Source organism: Rousettus aegyptiacus, unplaced genomic scaffold (assembly GCF_014176215.1).
Source record: "Rousettus aegyptiacus isolate mRouAeg1 unplaced genomic scaffold, mRouAeg1.p scaffold_m13_p_9, whole genome shotgun sequence".
NCBI lineage: Eukaryota > Metazoa > Chordata > Mammalia > Chiroptera > Pteropodidae > Rousettus > Rousettus aegyptiacus.
This window is the reverse complement of record NW_023416312.1, coordinates 101,043,056-101,053,768: the sequence shown is the minus strand read 5'-3', so window position 1 is coordinate 101,053,768 and position 10,713 is coordinate 101,043,056. Positions and strand designations below refer to the sequence as shown.

The window sequence follows — 10,713 nt, the reverse complement described above, 5'->3', positions numbered from 1 at the left end:
AATACATTTACATTTTAACTTACGCATAGAAAAGACCATGAACAAAGTTAAAATGAAACAATGAGTAGGAAAAGTACTTTCCAATTATGATAAAGATTTGCTATTCTAAGCATGTAAAGAGCACTCGCCAATTAATATGAAAAATGACTGTCCCAAATAGAAAATGGGCAAAGGATATGAATGGACAGTTCTCAGAAGACAAGGTGCCACTGGGCAAATGTCACACACATTTTCATACATTAAAATTAAAAGGAAAGTGGAACAACACTGAGATATGATTTGGGTTACTATATGTATTTGGTTTTACAAAGATGTAAAAAATTGAACATATTCTGTTCGAGGTGGGATGTAGGAAAATGGTCACTTTCATACACAATTGGTTAGAGTTCAAATTGGTGCAACCTTTTGGGGGGCAATTTGGTGACATGTCTCAAATACTTTTAAAAAGGCTTACACTCCAACTTAACAAGTCCCCTTCTAAAATTCCATTTCGCAAAAACAAATACACCAGGATATTCATTTTAGCACTGTTTATAATACTAAAAAAATGAGATATAGTGTAAAAGCCTATACATAGGGAACTGGTTTAAACAGCTATGGACTATACATTTGTGTATTTTTATAAGCCTACTGCCCACACCCTCCAGCCTGTGTGTTTCAGTAGATAAGCTTTAGAAGCACGAATGAGAAGCTTTAAAAGCAAAAACAGGTGTGGGAGGCCAAGAGAATAAAGCCCCTCCAATGGAGAAGGCAGTGGGAGCAGCAGCAGTGGACGTGGAGGCAGCTGCTGCCAGGACTGTCCCCTGTGAATAGGGGGAGGGGCGAGGTCCCTGAAGGGTGAAAGTCCGCTGGGACCCAGGGTCTGGTGTAGTCTGGTACCCTGCACATTAGGTTCAAACAGACATAAGAAGTCTAAAAGAAGATGACAAGTTTGCCAGAACCAACCCCTCCTCACCCGGATGTGTCCACCCTGGAACCCACCCGCTGATTCCCCCCAGTGCTAAGACCTCACCCAAGCATACATCTTCCCATGTCGCCTGGGCTTGGCATGTTGAGGTTCATGAGCTTGGTCACAGGAGTCAGCTGCTCAGAGTCTGACTGACCCTGTCTGAGTGACTCAGACATGGCTTGACTCAGGACCTGACACAGGGGAAGACCAGGCTTTGGGGCCCAGTGACTTCACCAGCTGCACCTCCCCGAACGCCCTGTCAGGGCTCTCCCTCCATTCTGCCAGGGCCTTCTCACTGAGACGCAGACCTGGGGACTCAGCAGTGGTGTCTCCTCTAGGACCATCTAAAACGCCTGGCTCAACCAGGCTATGCGGGGGACATGAGACCACTCCCGCTCGTGGCCCTGGCTTCCTGGGACAGATCCCGAAGGCCCCCAACCAAGCCACAGAGTGACCAGGGCCAGTGGTATACACATGGACTTCTTCCTCAGTGTCAGCCCTGCCCTGCCCCTCTGCTGGGGAAGTGTTTCTGACCAGCTTGCAGACCCTGAGGAAATGCGAGCCAACATGCCTGTGCAAGTTAAAGCAGCTGCCCAGAAGCCTTCCTTTGCTTCCTTCAAATCTTCTCATGCCGAGACTCAGAGTCTCCTGTTCTTGCAGCCCCGCCCCACCCATAACTCTCCTTCCTGTCACATCCCAGGGAGAAGCTGCTGTCCTAGTCAAATGGACTCCAAGTCCCTCTCCATTCTCATCAGCCTAGGGGTTAGAGAGCAGCCCACCCACCCTCGGTCGAGTTGCTCATCTACTGTTCACACACAAAGTTCGCTGTACACTTGAACACTCAACTGTAAAGATGCTGGCATGCCACAAAGGTCACCCGTGTCTCTCGCCTGGATGCTGGTCTATCCCCATTTCTGCCCCGCCCGCCCTCAGCCTATTCTCAATGTGGGAGCTATTGGGATCCTGTTAAGATACAAGGTGGATCTTATCCTGCTCTGTTCAGAATCTACCAGTGATATTACTGCATCCAAACCCCTTCATATCTGACTTCTTAACTTTCTCACTTCCATTGCAATTATTGTGCATCTACTTATCACTTATTCCCCATCTGTTTAAGAATGGTGAAAGACAGACAGACTAGGGCAGGCTGGGAGTGTTCTAGGCCAAGAGGATGGTCTTAGACAAGACCTGAATGAGAGATTGTGGTCTCATCAGGGAGCGTGTGTTTGTGACTATTCTATACCAGGCAGGCACTGTTCTGGGAGCTGGGGATGTTACATGGCTAGTAACACAGGGAGTAGAACAGGCAGGATGCAATTTTAAAGTGTGGCCAAGAAAGGCTCTCTGAGAGGGTGGCATTTGAAGGCCTGGAGGAAGTTGGGAAGTGAGCCAGGTGGAACGCCAGCGGAAGAGTTCCAAACAGGTAAGAGCCAGTGCAAAGGCCTTGAAGCAGGATAGGGCCTGGTATTTTGGAAAGGGCAAGGAGGCCAGTGCACCTGAATTAGAATGAGCAACTGGAAGAGTGGGAATGCATAAAATGAGAGGAAAGCAGGCTGGATCACACCGGGCTTTTTAGGCTACTCTAAGGTATCTGGCTTTGTCTCTGAGTAAGAGTCCCCTTTGGAAACTTTTATAATAGAAGAGTGAGGTGATCCGACTTCTGTGTTAAAGCAACCCAGCAGCTTCAGCATCCCATCCGTGAGACGAGGCAGTAAAAAATGACTAAATAAAATATTCACAATAAAAAATAAAGTAGACTGATTCTGGGCTTTGCCAGGTGAGGGAGGAAGGACCAGAGAGAGGTTGGACCCTAAAGCCCAGTCAGTGTACTGCAGATGGAGAGCTGGAGATCTCAGAAGGTCCCCCTTGAGGATTTAGAATACTGATAAGCCCAGGTGTGACATCACATACAGCAGCAGTCCCCAACCTTTTTGGCACCAGGGACCAGCGCTCCTATGAGGATCTAACGCCTGATGATCTGAGGTGGAGCTGAGGTGGTGACGCTGGCGCTGGGGAGCAGCTGCAAATGCAGATGAAGCTTCACCAGCTCGCCTGCCGCTCACCCCCTGCTCTGTGGCCCTGGTTCCTAACAGGCTACGGACTAGTACCGGTCTGTAATCCAGGGGGCTTGGGACCCCTGACATACAGTACTCAGAGGGAACTTGTCTCAGGAGTCTGGAAAATAACTAATCCTATACTAGAAGCTACTCTGCTGCAATGTAGCAAATCTGAAAAGCAAGACTAAAAAGGATCAAATGGTTTCTAAGTAAGTAAACAATTTTGGATTAAAAAAAAGTTCGGACTATATTAATACAAAAAAATACTCAGCACCCATGGAAAAATACACTGTCGCAATAAAAAAAAAATACCAGAATGCCGAGAATCAGAAAGATCTAACCCATTAGGAGATAAATTAATCAAAAGAAGGCATCCCAAATGAAAAGGGAGAAGTAAAACGATCTGTGGATGACATGTTCATGTAGAAAATCCAGTGGAATCTATTAGTGACTAAAACTAGTGAGTTTAGTGAGATTGCAGGAGAAAAGCTCTATTAGCAGGAGCTAACTACCCCGCTCCCAAACACTACACCAGTTGCCCCAGTCCTCTTCTTCCCTGACCTGAAGCAAGTCCAGTCAGGCTCAAATTCCTATTCTCCTGTCCCTGGATCTTATCTCTCTCGCAACCTGAGTTCTTTCATATTAGGAAATCAACCCAAGGGCAGCAAGGGTTTTGGAAAAACAGGAATCTAGTGAGAGGAATGTTTTTTGAAGAGCAACTGTGATCAAGAGTCCTTGAAGAAATACAAAGTAAACATGTAGGTAAATACCTCTACACTCTGGAATCTATCTTAAGGAAATAACCATTCACGGAAAGACTGAAATACAAGAATTCCACTGAAAATTGGCCAGAATAAAACATGGAAATAATATAAATACCCAATAACTACATTATAATGAATCTTTTATCCATCTATTCACTGACATTTTTTTGAGAAACTGTTAGAAAAAGGTAATGTTCATATATGTTCAATAAAGTAATTTCAAGAAAAATTAATGTTAAACTTGCAAAATACTACAATAATCTTATACTCTGATACATTTCTCTTATCATTTTATATTTTATGTGTAAACAAAAGCATAAAACTACGAAGATACGCCAAAATGTTGACAGTACTTACTGCCAAATCAGGACACAACTGATTTTCATTGTCTTGCTTTTCCTAGTTGTCTACAGTTACTTTGTACCTCTCTGAATCCCCAGCACCTCCCCTCCCCTCCAAGCCCAGGACAAAGACAAGGAAATATGCAGGCGCTGAGGCTGAAAATCAGACACAGAACACGAGCTCGGTTTTGTTTGCTGCACTTAACGAGTATTTAATCGCCCCATTCCTGAAGCAACAGGGAAACAAGCAAGTGGGGCTGGAGAAGCAAAGGATAATACGGGCAAACAGTAAGGCCCTGGGGAGAGAATGGCACAGAAATCGATTTCCTGTGCAGTGCCCAGCTGGGGGGTCTCAGGATTAGGGCCCGACCCCTCTTCCGAGATTCAGTGGAAAGAAGTATCCAAACTGATGAATGTTTTCCATCACCACGGAAAGCTGTTCAAAGAAGGAGTTGACGGACTCTTGGAGGCCCCGGGTGTCTTCAGCAGTCCACCTGCTGAAAGTGAGGGGTAAAACTCAAGTTAGAGGGGATGACTCCTTCTCACCCCCAGCACACCGCGCCCCGTCCTGAGACCTGACACTTGAGTGTTCCCTCCTATCCTTACGGAGCCCCCTCTCCGGCTAAGGCTGGCTCTTAGGCCCGAGCGCTGGCCGCCACCCCTCCCCCACCTCCCGTTGGCCCATTCCAGGACTTACACAGCCAGGATCCTGCCATGCACTCTGAACTCCTTCCGAATGGTCGCCGGCTGGGGGCCCTGGACACTGACGTCCATGAACCTGCGGACTATCTCTGCCTCCAGACGGGACTGGAAAGGCACAGTGATGATGCTGAGGGAGACGAGGTTAAAGTACCATCCATGAGCTGCTGAACTGGCCAGTGCCTCAGGCTCGCTCGTACCTCAGAGGGTGGCCTTCACCCCGGGCTTCCCCTCGGGGTGTCCACCCGCAACTTGCCTCACATGCACCCAGTCCTGCCAGCTCAGGCCACCTCCGCCTGCCGCCCTCCTCCCTCAGCTCATCCTGTCCCGCCTCCCCGACTCCGTGGAGCCTGCCTGCCCACCCTCCTGCCTCCTCGCCTGTCCGCACCCCCTCCCACCGGGCTACCCCGGGTTCCCCTCCCTGCTCCCATTTCTGTCCCCCTACCCCGCCCCCGCCCCGAGCTGCCCTGTGCGTCATCCCTGACCCATCCGCTGGCCATCGGGCCTCAGGGGCTCGTTGGAAAGGATACAAGACGATGCGTATGTCTCCCGATCCAACAGCCTCTGGAGGTGCGTCTTCACCTGGTCCGGAAGCACACTCTGCCTGCGCGGCACCGGGAGCACCTACGGCTGCTGATCCCTCCTTTTCCTCGACTCCAGGGCCACCCGGGCCATCAGGGCCACCCTGGTTGTCTGAGGCACTGGCGACACCCTGGTCGTCAGGGGCACCAGGGCCGTTCTCATCGCCATGGGCACCGGCACCGCCCTGGCCATCAGGATTGCCAGGGGTGTGGTGGCCACTCGGGCCACCAGGGCTCTCCTGGCCCTGAGCACTGCCAGGGCCAACCTGACAGTCGGGGCTACCGGGGCCACCCTGGTCTTCTGGGCCGCCGAGGACATCCCCCGCACCATCTACACTACTTGCAACCTCTGCAGCCTGCATGGCTGCTGCGACTTCCCTGTTTTCCTCAGAGGTCATCTTGACCAACTGCCCTCTCTGTCAGCGACTGAGGCAAATGAAGCTCTCTGAGAAACTACCACCCTTTCAAGCGCAATGCAACTCGGGATCTCTGGAGCGCCTGCGCAAACCAAAATTTTTGGAGTGTGACGGACAGCAACTGGTTCCCGCCAAACCAGCCCAGAAAGCCCAAGGACGGCTTGACCAATAAGGACGCCCCCACGAAGCTCCGCCCCCCAGAGCGCTGTGTAACCCGACTGCACCTGTGCAAACGGAAGCCCACGCCCTTGTTTCCTGCGGAGAGGCCAGTTCTCTGGCCGGTCAGTGGTGCTGAGTTCACTGGGCATGCGACTATTTGCAGCCAAGACTGCCCCGCCCCGTACTTGTGGCCCTGTCTCAAAGCCTGTGCCAGTTTCAGGACGGTCACCCACACGTGTGACCAGCTTGCTGATCTCCGGTCACCTGTCAAAGAGTTCTGCCAGTGAGTCAGACAGCTCCTTGTCCCTCTCTCTGGGGTCCACACGTCGCCCGAGACTACGTAGTTTGGGCGGGGTCAGGACCCAGCCCTGAGGGGATTCCCAGCAGGAGTCACACCTAGGCCCAGCCTGACCTGGGGACCCTCAGCTTAGTCCCTGGGGGAGCCCGGATGGGAGGGCTTCACTCCTCCAGTGCCATTTCTCACTCCAGGCACTGTCGTTCCATGGTCCTACCCGCCCCAGGAGAACGCTGGCCGGCAGTCCCGCCGCCTCTGCCCAGGGCCTCCCGGCCTCCAGGCACTCACACTGCGATGCCTCCAGGAGGCAGGCTTGGGCCCCGGTCAGCTCAGGTGCTCACGATGGACCAGCCGGGTTTGAGGGCTGCAGCCTGGGGAGCACCACCCCGTGGACAGGTCCCAGTCGCTTGCCCCTCTGCTGGCACAGCTCTCATGGCTCTGCCTTCCCCAGCAACAGTTGTCCGGCACTCAGGGGTGGGTAAGGGGGCGGGGCTGGAGATACCAGGGATTCTCGACTGGGCAGTGACCCTACTGGCTGCTGGCCAGCTGGGTGCTGGTCCTCTTCTGTGTCTCGAAGTGGGTCAGGTCAACAGGAAAGGTACATCTGGAAGTGGCCAGGACTGGGGGTGCTGGCAGGCCTGGGGTGAGTGAACTGTGCCAGGATCCCCTGATGCCACAGGAGGTGACTGGGCCTGGGCCTGAGGAGGGGGCAGGAACCTCAGTCCAGGCCACTTGATCGGCACCCCATGGCTGCAGACGCTTCCCCACCCTCCCCTTCCAGGCCCAGTAACCTTCCCTCGTGGGGGGCACAGACCCAGGCAGCAGCTGCCCCTTCCCTACATTGGGGTCCACGTCCCCGCCCCCCTCCCAGTTCCTCTCTGCTCCTCACTCACCGTCTGAGTCTGTCCAGAGGGTCTGGGTGCACCTGCTCTATCACCCTCTGTCTCCCATGACTGGCCGAGGGAGGGGTCTAGACATTTGCCTTCCCCAGAAGCTGCTCATCAGGTTCCGGAGACAAATGTGTGAACAGATGCATGATGACAGTGTGCCGAGGGCTGTGGGACATGGCCAGGTCCCTGGAGGGCTGGCTCTTTCCCAGCAGGGTCCGCGGAGCTGCCTCTTCCAAGCTGGCAGCCTAGCTTGGACCAGAGGCAGAGGCCTTTGCTGTCCAGCTGCTCTTGCCTCTGTCTCTGGCCGGCCCACTAATCCCAGCTACCAAGGACTCCGCCTCTCTGCAGATGACCTGGAATCCCATACAGGAGGCATGGGACCTGCCCCCAGGCTGATGTCCCACTCCCTGCCCAGGCCGGCCCTGCCTCTGCAGCTGCCTGTGCTTGCCGTGGGGCTGCCGGTGCCTCAGACGAGCACCTGGCTTCCTTTGGCTCTGAGGTCTAGAGGGGGGGCTGCTGGCTGGCCTCCATCCTCACCTCTGTACACACTGTCCTGTGGTGGAGGACCGTGGCCTGCCCCTCTCAGGCTGCTAAGGTTGGGGGCCTCTAAGGGGGTGGCGGGCACTGCAGGGCCCCTCTAAGCATCCTGGCCCCCTAGATCGTGTACTTCACCGCTACGTTCCCCTACGTGGTCCTCGTCGTGCTGCTGGTGCGTGGGGTGCTGCTGCCTGGCACCTTGGATGGCATCATCTACTCTCTCAAGCCTGACTGGGGTCCCCTCAGGTAGGTGGAGGCAGGAGGGGGCAGGCCACCCCAGCAAACGCCCCTCACACTGACTGTTCCCTGGCCCATGGCCAGGTATGGATTGATGCCCAAATGCAGATTTTCTTTTCAAAACAAATGCAGGATTTTGCAAATACAGGGTGGTATTTAGTTACCAGAACAATCTGCCATCCTCAGAGACCAAGGACCTCCTGTTCCTTTCCAGGCCAGGTCTAACCCCATAGACAGTCCGTGGCTAATGAAAACTACACGAAAACATGAGACTGTCTAAAGTGACATCCAGTCGGGCATTGCGGACGCAAGAACAGTGTAAACTGAAAAACAAATCTAGCCTGCTGAATTTCCTTTTAAAAAATACTTTAGAAGTAGTGAGATCTGTAATGGGGGTTAAATGCATTATAGACAAGAAAAGTCTCTGTTAATACCAATTTCGAGAAAACTAATCTTCAGCCTCTTTATTTTCATTATGATCTGTCTTCTCTTTCCTCATTTTCTTTCTTTTTCATCCTTTACAGCTCAATTGTTTAAAAAATAGACTTTATTTTTAAAGCCGTTTTAGTTGACAGCAAAATGGAGCAGAAGGTACAGCGATTCCCCATATATCCCCTCCCCCCACACGCACGGCCTTCCCCTCTACCCACATCCTGCCTCGCAGTGGTGCATTCGTACAGCGGGTGAGCCCGCGCGGACACATCACTGTCACCCACAGTCCATGGTTTGCCTGCAGGCTCTCTCGGTGTTGTGCAGCCTCGGGGTTCAGACAACTGTACAGCGATATTTATCCATCAGTGTAGTCCTCATCCTCCATCCCCGCCCCCAGCCTCTGGCCACCACTGATCCTTTTCTTGTCTCCATACTTTCGCCTTTTCCAGAATGTCAGATCGTTGGAGTCGTGCAGTATGCAGCCTTTTCAGATTGACTTCTTTCACTTAGTAATAGGCATTTAGGTTTCTTCCATGTCTTTTCATAGCTTGATAACTGTTTATTCATTCACCTACCGAAGGACATTTTGGTTACTTCTAAGTTTTGGCAATTGTGAATAAAGCTGCTATAAACATCTGTGTGCGGATTTTTAATGTGGACAGAAGTTTTCAACTCCTTTGTGTACGTACCAAGGAGCAGAATTGCTGGATCACATGGTAAGAGTACGTTCAGCCAAACTGTCCTTCAAAGTGGCTGTAGCATTTTGCAACCCCATCAGCAAAGAATGAGATTTCCTGTTGCTCCACATCCTCATCAGCATTTGGTGGTGTTGGTGCTTTGGATTTTGGCCTCTCTAACAGGTGCATAGTGGTATCTCATTGTTTCAGTTTGCAATTAGCTAATGACAGACCACGTGGAGCATGTTTTCATATGCTTATTTCCCACCTGTGCATCTTCTTTGGTGAGGTGTTAGGCTGCTACTGCTTTGGCTGTAGAATCAACTGGCTCTCCTAATGCGAGGGAAAGAGTTTTGATCACGCACTCACTAGCACTTACTCTGACCCAGGGAGGAAGGCTCTCCCCTTAGGAATGAACCAAAAGTCTTATATGCCTCCGGAGGTTTAACGGGGTGGACCAATGGGAGGCTTTTGATTTGTTATAGGTATAGACAGGGACAGTTAAATATCCCAGGAGCACTGACTGCCAGTTTGCTAGGTAGCTAAACATTCAATTGCCCATGAGAAGTGCCATCCACCACAGACATAAAAGACACTACATGGAGTACAGAGGACTCCAGGTACAGTTTGGTTATTGATGTACTCATTTGTTGGACTTTCCTGATAGAACTTTTTAAACCAGGGGTCAGAGGGTGTTGGATTACATCCTGAGAAGTACCATCTCAGGCTAAGGGAGTCTTTTATAAAAGTCCTGCAAAGAGGAATGAGCCTGTTTGTATTTCCCTTAGGTGCAGGGGGACAAATTGTATTTAAGTAAGGATAAGAATAGGGGGTGAAGGTCATATGACAAAGGTGGATTTATTCAGTCAAACCTATAAAGTTATGACTGGGGAAAGGAAGAAACAAGGTACAGGAATGGAACACCTGACTGCTATAGTCTAACCTGATAGGGACATCCTTGCCCTTGTGGGTGTTAAATGGGGCCGCTTACAGGGCACCAGAGTATCCAGGAGGGTCAATGGGAGAGGCCCCAGTGCAAGCAGCTAGAGAGGTGAGTCCCTGAGATGGAGAAAGAGGAGGAAGAAAGCATTGCCCTGAGGGATGATCTGCACTGTGATCTGCACTGTTTGCAGAGAGAGACTGAGCTGTGCGGCAGTCTGACTGTTTTTGAATTTATACCTGTCTTATGTGTCTAGAAATATATCTGCCTGAAGGAATTGGGAAAATAAAGGCAAACCTGTCTCATCTGCGAGGAAGGTAATGAAGTCAGAGGGTGACCAGTTCCTAGAATGGCTTGTGGCTTGAAAAACTGAGAGGGAGGAAGGGATAGAGAGACCCCCCCCCCGGTATAGGGAAGGGGCAGCTGCTGCCTGGGTCTCTGCCCCTCGGGAGGAAAGGTTACTGGCCCTGGATACAGATGGTGGGGAAGACTGTGCAGCCATGTGGTAGGCATCTAGTGGCCTGGTTTTAAGTACCCGCCCCACACCTCAGGCCCAGGTACCTCCCCGTGGCAACAGCAGTTCCTGGCAAAGACCAGAGGCCACCTCACGGAATGCAGCCCCCAAGCCCTGCCATCGCCCGCAGTTCTGCCTGCCTCCAGCTGTAGTTTTCCTGTTGATTTGACCTGCCTTGCAGACACAAAAGTGGACCAGCACCCAACAGGCCAACAGACGCAGGGT

The 10,713-nt window shown here is 51.7% G+C and overlaps 1 protein-coding gene across 1 annotated transcript; it reads right to left on the bottom strand.

Annotated features, from left to right (window-relative positions):
* Nucleotides 1-4,312: 4,312 nt before the first annotated feature.
* On the bottom strand, nucleotides 4,313-5,831 carry LOC107499630 (EKC/KEOPS complex subunit LAGE3-like). Its single transcript, XM_016124027.2, has 3 exons — nucleotides 5,341-5,831; nucleotides 4,809-4,940; nucleotides 4,313-4,608 (listed from the first exon to the last, which is right to left on the bottom strand). The coding sequence occupies exons 1-3, from the start codon at nucleotides 5,787-5,789 to the stop codon at nucleotides 4,470-4,472; spliced, it is 720 nt and encodes a 239-aa protein (XP_015979513.2). The 5' UTR covers nucleotides 5,790-5,831; the 3' UTR covers nucleotides 4,313-4,469.
* Between the last annotated feature and the right edge of the window lie 4,882 nt (nucleotides 5,832-10,713).

What these genes read in the sequence shown, in the direction of transcription:
- LOC107499630 (XM_016124027.2), bottom strand. Translation starts at nt 5,789, where the DNA reads ATGACCTCTGAGGAAAACAGGGAAGTCGCAGCAGCCATGCAGGCTGCA. An exon ending in GGAGACATACGCATCGTCTT is followed by an intron (nt 4,941 to 5,340) that starts GTATCCTTTCCA and finishes CGTCTCCCTCAG; the next exon opens with CATCATCACTGTGCCTTTCC. An exon ending in CATGGCAGGATCCTGGCTGT is followed by an intron (nt 4,609 to 4,808) that starts GTAAGTCCTGGA and finishes CCTCACTTTCAG; the next exon opens with CAGGTGGACTGCTGAAGACA.